The sequence below is a fragment of the Symphalangus syndactylus genome, chromosome 6 (assembly GCF_028878055.3).
Source record: "Symphalangus syndactylus isolate Jambi chromosome 6, NHGRI_mSymSyn1-v2.1_pri, whole genome shotgun sequence".
Lineage (NCBI taxonomy): Eukaryota > Metazoa > Chordata > Mammalia > Primates > Hylobatidae > Symphalangus > Symphalangus syndactylus.
Window position 1 is genome coordinate 39,236,771 of NC_072428.2, and position 19,691 is coordinate 39,256,461.

A 19,691-nucleotide genomic window follows, 5' to 3' on the forward strand; every position below is an offset into this window, starting at 1 on the left:
TTTTCCCAGGAAGAGGAACATTGTTGTTGTTTTTTACAAGAAATGGATGTTTTATTCCTAAAGCATTCTATTTTATAATGAGGTGCAGATAAACTACACATTGAAAAATGGTCTCATGGGCCGGGCGCGGTGGCTCAAGCCTGTAATCCCAGCACTTTGGGAGGCCGAGGCGGGCGGATCACGAGGTCAGGAGATCGAGACCATCCTGGCTAACACGGTGAAACCCCGTCTCTACTAAAAATACAAAAAATTAGCCGGGCGTGTTGGCGGGCGCCTGTAGTCCCAGCTACTCGGGAGGCTGAGGCAGGAGAATGGCGTGAACCCCCGGAGGCGGAGCTTGCAGTGAGCCGAGATCGCGCCACTGCACTCTAGCCTGGGGGACAGAGCAAGACTCCGTCTCCAAAAAAAAAAAAAAAAAAAAAAAAATGGTCTCTCCCACATCTCTTTCTCATCTCTATTCTGTTTTCAGCCTTCCAACATGTGAATGTTAATCACTGTAGGAGGAAGGTGACTATTTTGTGATCCAAAAATCATGATGTATGGTCTGATTAAGGATTTTTATGTATATATCATGTCTTTCAAAGGTATAAAGGGAGAACTTCAGTTACACATTTAATGAATTATCTTTATTAAAAGAGCAAAATTGAAAAAAAAGTGAGGGGGGCACCTATCTTAGAATATTGAGACTGTAAGTTCACTAAATGTATTAATAGACCAGTAAATGTTTCAGAGAAAAAAATGAGCACAAGGAAAGCTGCTCGTTGGGGCATAAATACATGATAAAGGGGCTATGGGAAAAAGCACCATCGTTCTAGATCACACAAATCAAACAGAACCCACCATTTGTGTAAATGCAGACGAAGCCACGTGTCTTTCCCTGCTTCTAGGGTAACAACTCAGGCAGAGGACACAAAGGGCACCCTGTTGATTCTTTCCAGCTCAACCCCTTAACCTTAGGAAGAATATTAGAATGTTTGTGTTTGCATCCTGCCTCCTTCCTCTGAAGGTCCGTGAACACTAGATACAATAATAAAATAGAAATAGGAATTTGAAATCAGGACTAGGGAAAATATAAGTAAGAGGAAAAAGACAAACCCACGGGGTTGGGAAGAATACGAAGGCACTCACATTAAGGGTCTGTGTTACTGCTGAGCTTCACATTTGACTTGGAGCTTCCTGGCAGCCAAAACAAAAAGGAAACAGGGTAAGCTTTCTGGATTTTACTGTTGGAAAAGAAAAATATTGTCTGAACGCTGTGGATAACATCTGTAATCCCAACACTTCGGGAGGCTGAGGCGGGTGGATCACCTGAGGTTGAGAGTTCAAGACCAGCCTGACCAACATGGAGAAACACCATCTCTACTAAAAATACAAAATTAGCCGGGCGTGGTGGTGCATGCCTTGTAATCCCAGCTACTCAGGAGGCTGAGGCAGGAGACTTGCTTGAACCTGGGAGGTGGAGGCTGCAGTGAGCCGAGATGGTGCCATTGCACCCCAGCCTGGGCAACAAAAGCAAAACTCCGTCTAAAAAAAAAAAAAAAAGAAAAGAAAAAAACATCTTAGTTAAGGGGTAGCTAAGTGCTTCCTAGTTTGTTTCTTTAAGTTAAATTTCTTATAAACAAGGTCCTCTTCAACTTTCTTCTTTGTCTTATTCACTCATTATGTGGCTCCTCAGACTGGGCCAATTTCTCAATTTAGGTGGCCATGATACAGATGGCCATATACCTCTCTTTTGTAGTGCTTATCATAGATGTACATTCTCATGTGCTTAGATGATTATTTTGAAAGCTTGTGTTCTCTACTAGACTATATACCTCATGAGACTCAGGCCATATTGTCCTCAGTGCCCAGCACAATCTTGGCACATGGTATGCCCTCAAAAAATATTTGTTAGAACAAATGAATAAGGCCAAAGCAGCCAGGGATTTTATGTGACTGATTCTTATAGTGTCTTCCCAGGAAATCAAGGCCCTTTCAAGCATGCAAACTGTCTCTTGTCCAGAGAGCTTGGTGGCCATCTCCAAGCTCATTTTACTCCACGGTTAGTAACAATTCGGAGATTGTTAATAACAATGACTCCAGGTTATTAACCTGCTATAAATCCAATCCTGTAATTGGTACTTGATACATGTTGCTGGTAGTCCTCAAAGATGAGGGAGACTGAGGCTCAGGGGGAGGGAAACAGCTTGCCCAAGGTCACATTGCTGGAAGGCATGTTCTTTCCTTTCTGCCTGCTGTTTCTGAGCCAGAGCCACAAGTGTCTGTGTGAGTTATGGGTTCTTATCTCTTGGCAATTAGAGCAGCTCAGCAAGGGTATTTCTGGCACAGGCCATTGCTGCTTTCTGACAGCTGCTACATTCCAATATCTCCTGAGTTTAGGGAAAAGCAAGCCCACACCTGGGGTTGGAAAGGACAGTCTCAGAACTCATTTTCCCTGGTCTCTGCACATGGTGAATGTGTTTATTGCCCTTGTCACACTGTCTCCTGAAGTGCAGATGCATTAAAGTTGAATATCATTTTCATAAAAGCCACTGGAGAGAAAGGGAGAGAAGAGGCATGATTCGGGTGTCTCCAGGAATATAATTGGATTTGCCCAATGATTGAGAGAGTGGAGGTGGGAAATGACAACATGCCAGAAAGTACATTTGATGGTGCTTTTGATTCCAAATTTGTCAGACATGTATTTTTAATTGTTTTGTCCCTGTTGTCATTATTCTAATAGAGACCTGATTTTTTTTTTTTTTTTTTTTTTTTTGAGACAGTCTTACACTATTTCCCAGGCTGGAGTGCAATGGCATAAGCTTGGCTCACTGCAACCTCCACCTCCTGGGTTCAAGTAATTCTCCTGCCTCAGCCTCCTGAGTAGCTGGGATTACAGGCACCCACCACCATGCCTGGCTCAATTTTTGTGTTTTTTAGTAGAGACGGGGTTTTTTTTTTTTTTTTTTTTTTGAGACGGAGTCATGCTCTGTCCCCCAGGCTGGAGTGCAATGGCGCGATCTCAGCTCACTGCAAGCTCCACCTCCCGGGTTCACACCATTCTCCTGCCTCAGCCTCCCGAGTAGCTGGGACTACAGGCGCCCGCCAACACGTCCGGCTAATTTTTTGTATTTTTAGTAGAGACGGGGTTTCACCGTGTTAGCCAGGATGGTCTCGATCTCCTGACCTCGTGATCTACCCGCCTTGGCCTCCCAAAGTGCTGGGATTACAGGCTTGAGCCACCCCGCCCGGCCGAGACGGGGTTTCACTATGTTGGCCAGGCTAGTCTTGAACTCCTGACCCTGTGATCCGCTCACCTCGGCCTCCCAAAGTGCTGGGATTACAGGCATGAGCCACCGCGCCCTGCGGAGACTTTTTTAAAAGGGGTTCATTATCATATTAAACTTTCTCTATTCAGCGAGGTTGGCAAATGGGATGTTCTCCTGGCTCAGTGTTGCCACCTACCGTGTGCTGCATAGATTGTCAATCTTCAAAATATTAGAAGGCAGTAAAACACATTTCAAACTGCAACAAGGCATAATTTGATCCGTCTGTTCTTCCACAAGGTTGCAAGTCTTCAGGGTGAACATTATAAGCATCTGTCATCACTGTGTGCTCTTGGAGTGCCAAGATACTGGTTATAGTGAATTCTGGTGTTAAAAGAAAATGCTAGACAAAAATACCACTTTTCCTTTGGTCCCTTGAGAATGAGCCTCAAAAACATGTGCTGCCTGCACATGGGGATCTGAATAATTGCAACATTCAGGATTATGTAGAGAGAATATCCCTGAAGAAGGCACTTAGGGTGATGTTTGTAAATGTCACAAGGCTTTCAGTTTTATCTTTGGCCCCCTAGTCTCAGTAAGGATTTTGGCTCTTATCAGTGATTTGGAAAACCTAATAATTTTTATGTCTCCAAAGTTGTGTTTCCAGACTGCTGGCTATTTCATATTTTAAAGCATGTTTCTACCTTTAAAAGGATACCAGAGAATAGCGGTGGGCACTGACATGCCTTTACCCCTCCCCACACTAGAAAAGGACTGACACATTTAATCTTTTTTTTTTTTTTTTTTTTTGAGACAGAGTCTTGCTCTGTCACCCAGGCTGGAGTGCAATGGCATGATCTTGGCTCACTGCAATGGGTTCAAGCGATTCTTCTGCCTCAGCCTCCCGAGTAGCTGGGATTACAGGCATATGCCACCGTGCCCAGCTAATTTTGTATTTTTGTGGAGATGGGGTTTCACCATATTGGCCAGGCTGGGCTTGAACTCCTGACCTAAGTTGATCTGACTGTCTCGGCCTCCCAAAGTGCTGGGATTACAGGCGTGAGCCACCATGCCCAGCCTCACATTCGATATTTATTTGTGGATAGATTTAAGTTCTTTTTCCCGATTTCACCACAGTAGCTTTGACAAGTCTTATTTGGAAGGAGTAGCACAGTTACTGAACTGGCATCTTGTTCCTAGTTTGAAAGGTAAGAGCCACAAAATCGCCCATACACATGTAGTACATTAAGATTTCACCTACTTTCCCCAGAAATTATTGTTTAGGCAATTAGGGACAGAAAAGTATGAAAAATACAGATGCTAAATATAACCAGACTCTTTTTTTTATGGTAAGAGATCAAAATTTCAAAGTATTTTACATATTAATTAGGATATTTCCTCCCCTTAACCTCCAATTAATATCCACAGTAAACAACCTTTATTAATTACATGAATCTGAACATTTAATATCCAGGAATATGAAGACCATACACTGAGTATTCATTTATGGTTTATCCTGTTCCACAGTGGATTTGAGGTAGCTTATGGGAAAAGGATGAGATATGGGTAACAAAATAAAACAATCAGGATCAATAGGAATATAAATTATATTAGGAGATTAAGCCTAAGGAGACAAGGAGAATGGCAATAGCCTCGTACTATTTCTGTTTAGGTAAAAAGCCAGTTCATTGGACAAGTTTATGTAGCCATTTTTAAAAAAGCAACTTGGAAGCCACTCTGGGTTTTGGAAAGCTCTGTGTAAACATGGGCTGCTTCATGTTCCTGACATTTCAGCTGAACTTTGAAAATTGCTTTTTTTCCCCTCCCAACCTCTACCTGACCCCCAGCACACACCCACTTCATCTGAGCCAAGGAGGTGTCAATTCTAAAAGTATTTTATCAAGCGAGGTTGGCATTTTTTCTGGAAATGCTGTAGCCTGAGTGCCAGCAGAGCATTTGGGAAGCTTATTTTGGAAACTCTTTCATTATCGTGGCACTCAGGCCCTTGTAAGTGGTTCCAGGACCTCATACCCTGATGGGCTGCAGTGATAGGAGGACCAAAAAAGGGAGTGTTGAAGTGGAAGGGGGTGGTGAAGTCCTCTTCTCCCAAGCCGGCAGGAGGCACGATAACTTATCTTTCTTCCACGGCTCCTGTCTCCAGCCTCTCCTCCAAGACCAGAGGGCTTCCTGTTGCTTTCTGGAGGCGTGGTTTGCTGGAGGTCATCCTGAAAGAATGCGGCTCAGATAGGCTCCCAGGAAGCTGATTCAGAGGATGGGGCTGGGATGCAGACTTTGCTGGATCACAGAGGGTTGCCTGGGCAGTGTGCTCTCAGCCTTGAAACAAGTTACAATCTTGTGCTGCGATTTGGCTCTGCTCTTGCTTGTTACAAGCCACTGAAGGTCTCTAGCTGGGAGAGCCACCTTCCCCATATACCCAGGAAGGATTCACAAGACCATGAGACCACTGATTACATCTCCCGCCCCCTCCTTGAGTGGAGACCACCATAGCTCACTGGCTTTGTGACTTTTCTTCTTGGACGTTTAATCAACATGTCAAACTAACATGTCCAAAACAGAATTCTTGATCAATGTTAACACCTCCCCTCCCCTTTGACTTGTCCTTCTCCCAGGCTTATTCATTTCAGGAAACAGTGCTGGCATCCACTCAGTTGCTCAAACCAAAACGCTGGAAGTCTTGTTTTTCTCTTTCCTTCTCTCCAGTTATAAATCCCATCAGTTAGGCCTGTTGGCACTACCACTAACACACTTGGCAAAGCTGAATCCCTCCCAGGAGTTTCACTGTTGCCATTTTGGCCAGCCACTGTCCTCTCCTGTGTACTGCTGCAGCAGTCTCTTTACCTCATCTCCCTGCTTTTCCCCACTTCTTTTCAGAGGCATTGGTATGGAACTGTAGTCAGACTGGCTTTGCATGCTGGATCCTCCACTTACTGTGATGGTCAAGTTACCTGACCTCTTTATGCCTGGGTTTTGTCATCTGTAAAACTGGGACTATAATAGTACTCATTTCAAAAAGTTTTCATGAAGATTAAAGGAGATCATACATACAGAGTTCTTAGGACAATTCAGAGCACATAGCTAAGCACCGAGTAAGTATTAGGTTTTTATTGTCCTTAATCCCCAGGCCATCCTCTACATAGAAGATACAGAAATCTTTTTGAAAAGCAAATCAGATTATGCCTCCTTTCTTTAAAACCCCTCCATGGCTTCCTATTGCCTTTGGAAGAGAACCCAAATTCCCACTAGGTATTAAAAGGCTAACCCGACTCCCCTACCTCATCTTTTCCTACCCTTCCCACTGGTCACTGAGTTCCAGCCTCACTCGCTGTCCTTCTTCCTTCCCAGGAACAAACTTAGTTTATTCCCATCTATTCTTGTGCCAGGACAGCTCTTCCCCTAGGTCTTAGCTTAAATGCCACACCTTAGTGAGGTCTTTCCTGATACATACCCTGACCTGCACATATCACAGTTTGGTTTCTTCATAGCACACATTAATCTCTGAAATATTTTGTTTGCTTATTTATTATCAGTATTTCTGTCCCACTGTCTCTTCTGTCACTACTGCATCTACTGTGCTTACTAGGCATGATTTGTAGAAGGCCTAAAAATAAATGTTTATCAGTTGACAGGTGGGGTGTGGCAGCTCATGCCTGTAATCCCAACACTTTGGGAGGCCCAGGCAAAAGGATTGCTTGAGTCCAGGAGTTCAAGACTAGCCTGGGCAATATAGCAAGGTCCTGTCTCTACCAAAAAAATTGAAAAATTAGCCAGGTGAGGTGGTGTGCACCTGTAGTCCTGGCTACTGGGTGGGGAGGCTGAGGTGAGAGGATCACCTGAGTCCAGGAGTTGGAGGCTGCAGTGACCTATGGTCATGCCACCACAATCCAGCCTAGGTGACAAAGCAAGACCTTGTCTCAGAAAAAAAAAAAAAAAAAGGAATGAATAATGATAGCCACCATTTATTTAGTACTATTGTGTCCCACACTCTTATACCATTCTGTTATTTAATCTTCATAACAATACTACAGAGGTAGGTATTTTTAATCTCACGTTAGAGTTGAGGAATAGTGACTCAGGGAAGAAAAAAAATTATCCAGGGTCCCCCAGCTGGTAAGTGGGTGAGCCTAGATTTTAACTCACATCTGTGAGAGCTCATGGAGTTTATAGGTGATAACACTGGTGAGTTGAGAGCATTCATACCTGGCTTATGAGTACAAGATGAGACTGTGCAGGTGTCAAAGGTATACCATCTTCATCCTTTTAAAATTTAACAGTTTTATAGAGCTTCCTATGTGGCCAATGCTTCTTTACTTGTATTTTCCTCTTTCTGGCACTTTTCATCATGCCCTAGTTTTGTAATTTTTGAAAACTAGGAATCCAAAGGAAGAAGTTCCAGTTGGATTCTGTTCAGCTTCTTCTTCTTCCTTTTTTTTTTTTTTTTTTTTTTGGAGATGGAATTTCATTCACTCTGTCCCCCCGGCTGGAGTGCAGTTGCGCAATCTCAGCTCACTGCAGTCTTTGCCTCCTGGGTTCAAGGCATTCTCAGCCTCCCAAGTAGCTGGGATTACAGGTGCGCCACCATGCCCAGCTAAGTTTTGTTTTGTTTTTGTTTGTTTGTTTTGTATTTTTTTAGTAGAGACAGGATTTTACCATGTTGGCCAGGCTGATCCCTAACTCCTGACCTGAAGTAATTTGGCCGCCTCAACCTCCCAAAGTGTTGGGATTACAGGTGTGAGCCACCGCACCTGGCCTCAGCTTCAATTATGAATTAATTCAAGCCTCCTTAGGTGACTCTTGCTAGAAGGTAAAGGGAGACAGATATATTAGGTCTTACTGGCCTCTTGGCTTAGAATTTCTCAGTGTGAGTTCCAGACCACAAGCAGCCAAATCACTGAGGGGCTTGCTAAAATGCAGATTCCTGGGCTCACTCTAGACTTTTGGCATTCAGTTCTCTGGTGGTGGGCCCCTGAAATCTGCTAACGTGGGGTTGTTCTGGTTAAAATACAAGTATGAAGATCATTGGTCATAGTTGTTCTAGCTTATTAGGTGTTTTGTGATTTGGTTTTGTTCTTTGATTTTAAAAAATCAATAAAGCTATTTATTAATTATTTATTTTATTAAAACTTGTATTTGGATAGCTTTTGGTCTCTGGCAATGGAGCAAGTAGGCTTTTTTCCCACCTTAATGGCCCCTAGGTGCCAGGTGCTAGGCCCAAGTTGTCTTCCTTGGTAGTGTGCTCCATGTGTCCGGCTTAGGTGAGGCAGGGAGCCTCATTTCTGTCCCTGAGCTGTTGCCTGGTTCTAAGGCACTGGCCAGCTCTCCAGTGGGTGGACCTTCTGATGCATTTGGTCCCGTTAAAATTATTTTTAAAATTCACGTTTGTTTTTGTTGCTTTCCTCTCAGAAGCAATTCTGGAATGATCAAAATTCCCAGCGTTTAATGTTTGCATTTTTCTCCCCTCCGTTCACTCTCTAAATAAAGTCTTCATGTTTTAATAGACACAATAACAGTAAAATTAGCTTGATTAGACTCTAGGTGGATTTAAAATGTAACCTAATGGCAGCTCTGTCTGGCTTGGAAATCAAGCGTTTTATTTTGAACAGAGAATGTTGGTATTTGCAATGACTGCTAAGGGATTAAATGATTATTGAATTAAAGTGGTCAAATAATACAAGCATCCCTTATCTTTAGATCCTGTCCTGGTGGTTTTGCCTATTGTATTTGTATTTTTTATTTATTTGTTTTTGAGACAAGGTCTTTCTCTGTTGCCCAGGGTGGAGTGAAGTGGCACAATCATAGCTCATTGTAATCTCAAGCTCCTGGGCTCAAGGGATCCTCCTTCCTCGGCCTCCCAAGTAGCTGGGGCTGTAGGCAGGCGCCACCATGCCCATCTACCTAGACTGTTTTGAGAAACTTGGGCCCTCAGTTTGGAGTTTTAATCCTATCTGCCTTCAGTCCTTGGATTAAGAGTTCCTGGGTAATGCCACAAGAGAAAGTCAACAGAGTTGTCTTTCTTACCTCTGTTCGTTCCTCTGGTCTATGAGCCCTCTAGGTTCTTGGAAAGCTCAAAATGTGAAGCAAATTGTAGTTTAACAGCCTTGTGCCAAAGCACCCACAACTGGCCAGCTCCCTGCTCCCCAAAATATCCCAGCACATACTTTCTTTTTGTTTTTATTTTTTTTGAGACGGAGTCTCACTCTGTTGCCAGGCTGGAGTGCAGTGGTGCAATCTCGGCTCACTGCAACCTCCACCTCCCGGGTTCGAGTGATTCTCCTGCCTCAGCCTCCCGAGTAGCTGGGATTACAGGCATACGCCACCACGCCCAGCTATTTTTTTGTATTTTTAGTAGAGATGGGGTTTCACCATGTTGGCTAGGATGGTCTCGATCTCTTGACCTCGTGATCCACCCACCTTGGCCTCCCAAAGTGCTGGGATTACAGGCGTGAGCCACCGCACCCAGCCCCAGCACATACTTTCATTAAATAATAATCCCCTACACTGAGGTGGTGCAGTTCCCTTTGTTCAAGAGCTTTTACATCCACCCCCTAAAAGGAAAGTAGGGGCTTGATTAGGCTATTTACCAAGGAGACAGGGAGACAGAGATCACCCAACCAGTTATTACTGAGCCCAGTCTTATCTATGGCTTGCTCTTATTCAGCTGATTCTTGCCTGTGTGCTTGGTGGCACACTAGGTGTGAGAAAAGCAAGGTGAACAGTTTTGGGTCCTTAGGACCAAGGGTATATGCATTATATGCTCTCAGCTTATTAAGAACCCAGAATATTTGCTAGAGAGTTTTGGGAGTAGGGGACAGACTCATTAGCTGATGGTCATGGCTGCTTCGTGTTGGAATCTTTAGTTTAAGCTTCTGGGCATTATTATAAGCATAGCCCAGGAGGTAAATGTAAAAATAATTTTCTTGCCAGTTTTTCCTGCATGGTATCCTAGCGACGATGTACTTTCTGTCCTTGGGTGTTGGGGCACCAACTGGGGCCGTATCAAAGCTTGCAGAGGGGAGGAATATGAAGGGCATGGTCAGTCAGCCCTTTAAAAGTCAAGGCATAGTTTCTTTTTAGTTTATCTTCTGGAGAGTTTTTTAAATGCAGTTATTTTTAAGCAGCATTTTATGTTGTGATTACCAAAGTAATATATGTTTATTGTCTGACAACTTCAGAAACACAGAAAATTCCTAGGGAGGAAGTAAAAATCAGCTGTAATTCTGACATTGTTAACATTTTGGTAAATATCCCTCTAGTAGTCTTTTATTTATTTATTTATTTATTTATTTATTTATTTACTGAACTTTCAATGATTAGGTTTTAAAATTATAGTGTATGGTAAAAAAAAATCTCATAAAGTCAAATGTACCCTAAACTACCATGGACAGTAATTTTTATGCACACTAAAATTAGGCTTAAGAGCAACAAAAGTCTACATGAGGGCCAGATGCGGTGGCTCATGCCTGTAATCCCAGCACTTTGAGAGGGCAGGGTGGGAGGATCACTTGAGCCCGGGATTTGAAACCAGCCTGGACAACATAGTGAGACCCTGTCTCTAAAAAATTTTTTTAAAAAATTGGCTGGGCATGGTGGCACACTCTTGTAGTGTCAGCTACTCAGAAGGCTGAGGTGGGAGGACCGCTTGAGCTCTGGGAGGTTGAGGCTGCAGTGAGCCGTGATTGTACCACTGCACTAATATGATGGAGCAAGAATACTGTGTCTCAAAATACAAATACAAAAAAAAAAAAAATCTGGGGGCAAAACCAATCTACATTTAAGATTACTATCAAACCCCTAATGGTGAGTAAATGGTGGTAGAAAATTGAATTCTGTTCTGGCTTGCCTGTAAGGTTGATTTCATTCTGTTTTTTTGTTTTTGTTTTTGAGACAGAGTCTCACTCTCTCACCCAGGCTGGAGTGCAGTGGTGCATTCATAGCTCACTGCAACCTCAAGCTCCTGGGCTCAAGAGATCCTCCCACCTCAGCCTCCCAAAGTGCTAGGATTACAGGCGTGAACCGCCATGCCTAGGTCACATTCTGTTTTAATGTTAAGGTTCTATAACTTTAATATGGGTTGATAAATTTACTTGTTGTGAAGATGACATGCCATAGTGGCATCACATTTTACCTCAGATAGTAGGTTCTGAGGCAACCAGTAAGAAAAATGAACACGGGTGCTTACCACTTCCCTCCCCAACAGACCCCCCCCTTCCCCCTCCACGCACAATTGGGATGATTTGTTGTTTAACATTTTGTTTTATTCAACAGTAAGTATTTAATATATCATTTTAAAAGTTGTATGTATTCCATCGTAAGCATGTACCACAGTTTATTAACCAATTTCCTGTCATACAATTAGATCATTTCCAATTACTTGCTCTTATAAAAATGATGAGATGAACATCCTTGCGGATAAATCTTTGTGCTCATCCACAATGAAGTATTCTGGATAAATTCTTTGTTGTGGAACTGATGGTTCACAGGATATGAGCCTTTTAAAGCCTTTTAATTCATATTGCCAAATTGTCCCCAAGGTCATTGCATGCTTCCTTCAAAGTGTCTTCTTGCCAACGTTACTGGAAGTTATTATTCAAAGGAGTCTTGCACAGCATGCCTTTTTTATTTTTTTGGATGACCCAGGGCTTCTGTTCATTGTCTGGCCAATTTATCCTGGAAAGAGTACAAGAAAGGAGGCTAGAGATGATAAGTGCTGGTGGCTGGGTTGTGGGGGAGGGTGGGGAAAGATAACAGAAGGGTGAGCTTGGAGGCCATTTCTTTACTCTGGCCTCCAAGCTATCTTCAGCAGACATCTAAAGACAGAATATTGCTTAATACTTAAAGGGCATATATAGTTTTAAAAAGCGTATTCACTATTATAATTTTTGATTTGGAAAATAATTTGGTCACCATAGAAGAATGGGAATGGCATTTGTATATTTATCCAAAAGGAAGTATGGTTTAAAAAAAATACATGGAGAAACAATGTCCTAATCCAACCTCTCATTTTATTTTTATTTTGTTTTGAGACAAGGTCTTGCTTTGTCACCTAGGATGGAGTGCATCACAGATCACCATAGTCTCAAATTCCTGGGCTCAAGCCATTCCCTCCCTGCCCCCATTCCCCCGCCCCCACCTCAGCCTCCTGACTAGCTATGGCTACAGGCTAGCACCACCACACCCAGCCCAACCTCTCATTTTAGATAGAGACACTGATACCAGAGAGTGGAAGGGATTTCTGTATGGCCACACAGCAAATTGATGACTGAGTTGGAGCCTCAAGTGAAGGTTCCAAAATTACTGTACAACGCTCTTTTGTGGAGGTAGGACAGCCATGGGTCAGGGAGAGATGAGAAAACAGACATAAGGGCATCTTTGGACAGATAGCCAGGCTCTCTTCTAGGGCCTGGGAGCCACCCTATGCCCCAACTGGATGAAAGCCCAGATGTGCCTAGCATGGCATTTCCACTTCTGCCTAATCATCTCCACCTGTGAATGGAAGCAAGCTTACACTTTAATACCCAGTGGTTTTGCCTGAACTTTCCCGCCCCCTGGGTAACCTCTCAGCTTTGTCCAGTATCACTTCGTCAGGGATCCTTTCTTGACTGCCAAGACTTAAGGCTCCCTGGTGCATTCTTATAGCACCTCTGTAATCCCCTTGCAACAATGGTAATTACCATGTTCTGTATTTAATATAGGTCTCCCTGACTAGAGTAGAAGCACTGTGAGTGTAGGAAGATTATCTGTTGCTCCTGGCATATACTAACCCTTAAATGTTTGCATGTTTGAATATTTGGACGGGTGCTAATGAATGAATTAGAAGTGTGTGTGGGCTGTTGAGAGGTGCTGTAGTTCTGATTGCCTGCAGGACCAGGAGCGTGATCCCTTATTGCCAAGGGCATTGAGAAAAGAGAGGAGACATAGCTGAGGTTGCCAGGGCAGAGACAAGCCAGAGGGTATGGTCTCCTTCGCTGGGTGCCCGATAGCGGCCTCCTGGGCGATGAGGTCGCAGTCACATCCAACCAAGCCTTCATTCCTGGCTTGTCAGAATCCGTTCCCGCAATTTACCAGGGGTTGTTAGAGAGAAGCCTCCTTGAATCATTCTGGGGAACAGAATTCAAGGTCAGGACTCTTGGAGGGGAGACGACAGCAACCCGGGTCTCCTGCAGCCTGGTCTTCCCAGCCGATGGGCACTTGCGGCAACGGATGACAGGTCTGCTGGGGTCTGGCTAGACGCCAAAAGAGCGCCGTTCTGAGGCCGCAGGTCCTGCACCTCCGCGCGTTTCCCTCCCCCTCCTCAGTCTCCCTGCCCCTCCCACTTGCAGCATCCTCTGCGAGGAAAGGAATGTGCTGGGCTCAGACGCGCCGTCCTGGCCGAACGGCAGCACCTGGGGCGCGCTCTGGACCTCTGGAGTCCGCCGTCTGGCGCTGCGCCACGTGCTTTGGTCGATGCTGATGTCAAGTGGGTGTGGGCTCCTCGGAAAGGCCCCGGCGAGGACGAGGAGGGCAAGCGATGCGCCGCGGGCGAGCTGAGGCCCCGGCGCGCTCCGTAGCCCAGCGCCGCTGACCGGTGGCCCGCCCGGGCTCGCGAAGCAGTCGCATGGAGCCGCGGAGCTGCCCTCCCTGGGACGCGTGCCCCGCCACGCTGGGGGTCTGGCAGGGGCGGCCAAGGGGGGCCTGCAGGTGTGTGTGCGCGCTGTAACTTTCGGGGGGTCTGCGGGCTGTCGAGCCGACAGGGCGCAGGGTGCACGGGCTCCTTTTGGGGGTGCTTTGTGTCTGGGCGCGGGCGTGACCGGAGCCGGCTAGTCCCCGGCCAGCCATGAGCGAGGGAGCCGTAGCTGGCCGCTGGAGTTTCTGCAAGAGAATTCATTGAGCCGGCGCCCGGCTTTGGGTTACTCCTCGGGAAGGACGCCGAGGGAGCTGTTGTTGTTTTTAAAAATCGGGTCTCCAAGTACAGACTGCGTTCCTGTTAACAGGATTACCTCAGCAGCAGACAGCGCCGCTTCCCGAAATCGGCTGTGGTTGGGGACCCCACGGCCCCGCAGGCGTGCGGGCTGCGGGGACAGCAACTGGCCAGCAGTGGAGGGGGTGGGGACCGGGAGGTGGGAAAAGGCGACCCCGCCAAGCGTTCCGCCCAGTGTGCGGGGCGCCTGCCCTTCCTCTACACCCACACTTGCCAGGAGCCGGCTACGGAGGAGGTAAGGGGTCAGCTTCTCGCCTGTGACAGCTCTGGTTTCAGACACACCTTCCCGGAGGAATGCAGAGGCTTTGTTCCAGGCGCCCGTCCCAGCTCCGAGCACTGAAGCCCGCGGGCATAGGGCTGGGACTCCGGTGCCATTACTCATCTTTTATGGCAACGCCGGCAAGCTCCTAGGTAGGCAAGTTAATTATTAATGTGTCTAAGCTGGAGAGAGGAAATCTGAAAATGAGATTGGTGGGTTGCAGGCCTCCCCCTTTCTTTTTTGGCTTTGGCAAGGCAAGGTTTAAGCCCAAGGTATTGCAGTCTATTTCCCGAGAAGGATAAGGGCATTCCCCCAAGGCACCAGCACTGCCCCCGAAGGGTTCCCCTTTCGTTGTCGGTGGGATAGCCCCATCTCCTCCTGGAGGGCAGAAAGGGTGCATCCCTCAGTTTTTAATCTCCTTTAGAACCCACCTGTACCCCTCCTCCTTTGCCTTTCTAAACGAATCTCACTCCCATCCCTTTCCTCAAGGCAGCTTCCTGAAGAAGCTTCCAGACCAGGTGTGGGAGACCTGAGTCCTCTCAGCAGGTAGAGTCTGAAACATTCTGAAAAATAGAAAAATGTTGCCCTGTCCCAGCCACGGTGCCTAAAAACCTCCTTGCGTGCTCCGCCAGTGCCCTCGGGTGTATTTTCAGGCCTGGGGGCTGTGGGCAGAGGAAGAGGTGTCTGTCAGGTGTCACCTAACTTGTCTCTCCTAGGGCCCTCAGCAGGAAGGGAGCAGGGAGGTCCAGGTGGGAAATAGAGAAGGTGGAGTGAGACTCCTCCCTCAGGCAGTTTCATTTTCCCTCCCGTCCTTGTCAGAGACAGGGTGGGTCTAAGACTGATAGTTGTACAAGGTGTCCTGTTTGTGTGCTGGGGTATTTCTGGGTGGGGCTCTAATGAGCGGGAGTGGAAGGGCCCAGCCTTAAATGGAGGGCTGTGGACCAGGCTGGGCTCTGGGGAGGTGGGAGGGATGGGGGTTGGTTGGAGGCAGACCTGAGGAGATTTTTTACCCCAGCCAGGGCCTTAGAAGAGTTGTGAAACTCAGCCTTCCTGGTAGCATTGTGCCTTAGAGAACTGGGAAGCTATGTGCTGGCTTGGGATAGAGTTTTCAGTCCTGTTAACGGAAGGGTGGAAGAACTGGACTGTAGAGTAAGTGTGATGAGGAAGATGAGCATGTCTTGGAAGTTGACATTCTGGGGAGTGCAAGAGGGGGCTGGGTTTATGTAAAGGGGGAGGGGCAAAGGCAAGAATTGTGGGGAGTGGGGTGGGCTTACGGGAGGCAAGGAGCGCAGGGAGGCAGATTTTAGCACTGGGTGTGGGCTGTGTATCAGAGAGATGCTCCGAGACAGGCTGCTGTGCTCCCTCCCCCTCCTCCCAATTTTCTATCCCCTTTCTCAGTGTCTTGGCTTGCTGAGTTCGCCTGCCTCTCTGCTTTGGTCGCCGTGGGCTGGGCTGCTCCAGTCCCTACCTCACTCCAGCCTTCCAGGGAGAAAATGAGTGAAGGAAGGCTTGGCTTTAAAGAGGCTGTTGACTCTGATACCCTGGGTTATTGGGGAATCAGTGCCACCTGCCCTGCCACCTGGGTTTGTGGTGTATACACTCCATGGCAGCCCTCCCCTAACACACAGGGCTCTTGCTTGTAGAGTGCCACCTTCTGCAACCCTGCCCTAAGCTGCTGGTACTCTGTGAGTTGAGGATTTGAAGATGGCCTTGATTAGGAACAAGGTTTTTCTATTATGAAAACTCTTCTCAAGCCTGCCGTCTAACGTCTCACCTTTTGGCCTGCTGGCCATAGCTGCATATTCGTGGATAATGGCCCAGCCAAGACAGCCTGGGGCTGCACCCAAGGTGATTCCAGAAAGAGTAGGTGGGTAGCAGAGTCCCTAGGGCACTGAGAGTGAGAGGGCATCAGAGGTTATAGGTTATAGGGAAAGTGAGGCAGTTATCAGACTGTGGGATGGTAGGGTGAGGATGTCATGGTCACTATGGATTGTGAGGACAGAGGACTGAGTAGGGCTAGCTTGGAAATTCTCCATGTGTCTTGCTCCTAATGTCTGCACTGGATGGAGCAGGCTATGGTGAGTCCAACATCAGTGGAGGCCTCTGTCCTGGGGCCTGACTCCCCCTGCTCTCAGGGGAAAGGGGCAGCCTGTCTCTCTGCACCAGCTCCTTAGCTTGTCTTCTCTCTTCCCTCTTAAAAGAGGTACTTGGTTGATGGTGGTTACTGAGTTCCTCAGTAGCAGCTGTGGCAGGGAGCCTTTTCCTGGGATGGGTGGCGGGAGAAGCTCCCTAGGCTAAAAGAAGAGTGCTCTGATGGTTTGTTCTGACTCAGGCAAGATCGGGAGGAGAAATAGACTAAAGACCCTGGCAGCCCTTGCAGTCTTGGTTTGCAAAAGCACAAAGTTCCAACCTAGGGTTTGTACTGTATCTGGTAAACGGAAAAGAAGCCAGTGTTCCAGGCCTATACCCTGTGAGTACCCAGGAATGAGGGGAGAGAGAATGAGGGGTTAATTGAAGCAGTGTGGCAATTTCTTTGGAGGCTTGAGCTCAAATTCAGTCTCTGCTACTTATTAGCTTTGTGTCCTTTAGCTTCTCTGAGTCTCAGTTTCTTTGCTTGTTTGTTAAATAGGGACAAGGCCACTCCCCCATCCCCAGGACAATTGTGAGAATTGTATGAGATGATTGTAAAGGATTTAACGCAGTACTTACCAATTGATAGCTATTATTTTTCATTAATTAAGGCAGCTAGAGAGTCCTTAGATCATTAGCTGAGTGGTTTTTTGTTTTGTTTTGTTTTTTAAATGTAGAAAATAAGAATATCATGAATTTTTTTTGTGTTGCTACCGGAGGCCATACCTGGGATCCTAGGTTCAGATGATACAACTGTCCTAGAAGGGTTTCATCTGACTTCCATATCAAACCTGTTTCCAGCCTCCAAATATTCAAAGAGGCCTTGGAGAACCCTGAATCTCTGACCCTAGGCATACAGCACAGCTGAACTGGAAAGGTCACCTGCTCAAACTCCTGCTGAAGCAGCCTTCTCTGGTCCAGCCAGGATTAGGGAATATTAGTCCTAAGAGCAACTGGATACCTGTCACATTTTAGCTGCGTGACTCTAGATGAGTCCTTTTATCTCTTTGAGCCAGTGTCTTTTGAGAATAATAAAACCTGCCTCACACAGTTGTTCTTATGCTCAAACAGGATAACGTATGCTCAACTATAATGCAGCATTGCATATTATTGATAGCTAACTAGGTACCAGACAGTGATCTCAGTGTGTTCATATATTATCTCTTTGAATTCTCACAGCAAGTTGTGATGCAACTTAATTATTTTTTTTTTTTTTTTTTTTTTTTTGAGACGGAGTCTTGCTCTCTCCCCCAGGCTGGAGTGCAGTGGCGCGATCTCGGCTCACTGCAAGCTCCGCCTCCCGGGTTCACGCCATTCTCCTGCCTCAGCCTCCCGAGTAGCTGGGAATACAGGCACCCGCCACCGCACCCGGCTAATTTTTTGTATTTTTTTAGTAGAGACGGGGTTTCACCGTGTTAGCCAGGATGGTCTCGATCTCCTGACCTTGTGATCCGCCCGCCTCGGCCTCCCAAAGTGCTGGGATTACAGGCTTGAGCCACCACGCCCGGCCGCAACTTAATTATTATCCACATTTCATTGATGAAGAAGTTGAGCTGTTAGGGATTATAGTTGTTATTGTTGGATAGCTGACTCCTTATTGGAAATAATGCATCTGAAGACCTATCTCCCAAAGTAGGAATCAACTAAAGTTCCTACAAATATGTTTGCATGCTGCCTTTCTTCCACTGACCTAACATCTCAGGCTAAATCTGAACATAAATTTGTAAAATAAGTTTGCTATTTTTGCGCCCCTCTCTGCCCCCTCATCCATAGGCTCTGTGGGGCTGATGGACACAGTGCCTTCTTGTCTGTGACTTTTAAGCGTCACTTGCATGGGATTGTAACCCTTTTTGCACTCACCCTACCTAGTAGTTCCTTTTAAGAAAGAGGTTGCTAGTTTGATTTGACTTTAGGCAGGGGAAATGTTTGGTCTAGAGCTGTTAGGCTCAGAGTTTTCAAGGTCCCATCTTTCTTTCTGATACATCTGGTAAGCTGTTTTGCTCTGTTCCAGATGATCTGCCAGTGAGCAGAGGTCTGAAGTTCTCAATGTGTTAGAAAAAAAATGTAAAAGGAACAACAACAACAAAAAACGCCCTGTGAAAATAAGGGCTCCCAGCTGGTGGTGTTTCAGACACGGGCATTGCTCATTAACGGAGTTATGATCACAGCCCTGAATTCATTCTCGTTACTTTTGTCTCATGTTTATAAGATTACAAAAATGCTGTCACTTCGTGGGTTATTTTCTCTTTTTATTACATGAACAACATTTATGCAGGTGTGACACCAATAAAGCAATACAGGTCTGGTTTGGAATAAAAAGTGAGATACCACTGGTGAGGCTCTAGGTGTGCTTAAGAGATTCTAGAGCTCTGTTTAGCAAAGAAAGGGTTTCCACGGCATGGAGCTGTGCACTCTGCTCCTGTAGCAGCCCGCTGGTGTCGTCAGAGTGGGCAGAGTTCCTGTCATTTTACTGGAACTTGGAGTGACACATCTGAAGTCAGGTAGTCAGATATATAATGGCAGAGACTGGACTCCAGGTCCCTGACTTTTCGGACTCAGAGGCAAGCAGTCTTATTTGTCCTGACGATAATTTAAATAATTTTTCCTATTATGTACACTTTGTGGGAAATTTAGAATATTACTACAAAGAAGATAGAAGGAGGAAATTAAGGACCAAGCACCAAAGGCAACCACTGTCCATATTTTGATGGATTTTGAAAAACCTTTTCTCTTTGTTTTGTTTGTTTAGAAATGGGGACATTTGTTTTTGTCAGGGGAGATTTGCTATTTGCTTATTATTTATATATCTCTGGGCATATCTAATTTCCTCCCTTGGAACAGGCATTCTTTCTGTAAGCTTTGATTCCCTACAAATTCAGGTGAAACTCTTTATTTTATGTAAAGCACTTTGCTAGGCGCTGTGGGGGAAAGAGATGAGCAAGCCATTCCTCCCTTCGGAATTTACAATTAAGTGGGAGAGGCAGATGTGTACTCAACCAATTAGTACAGGTAGAGTAGTAATAACAAACATTTCTGATATCCAGCTCTTTCCATGTGCTTTATACAAGTTACTCACACTTAA

General features: G+C 45.8%; 1 protein-coding gene across 9 annotated transcripts in view; it reads left to right on the forward strand.

Annotated features, from left to right (window-relative positions):
* Nucleotides 1-19,691, forward strand: part of PLEKHA7 (pleckstrin homology domain containing A7) — a 239,204-nt gene that overhangs the window by 75,784 nt on the left and 143,729 nt on the right. The window contains exon 1 of one of the 9 annotated variants that reach the window (XM_063641935.1): nt 13,613-13,940. The exons of the other annotated variants lie outside the window; for them this stretch is intronic. Coding sequence (XP_063498005.1) covers nt 13,858-13,940 — 83 coding nt within the window. The 5' untranslated portion in view covers nt 13,613-13,857. Of the gene's footprint in view, nt 1-13,612; nt 13,941-19,691 lie in introns of those variants that run through there. 9 annotated transcript variants of the gene reach the window in all.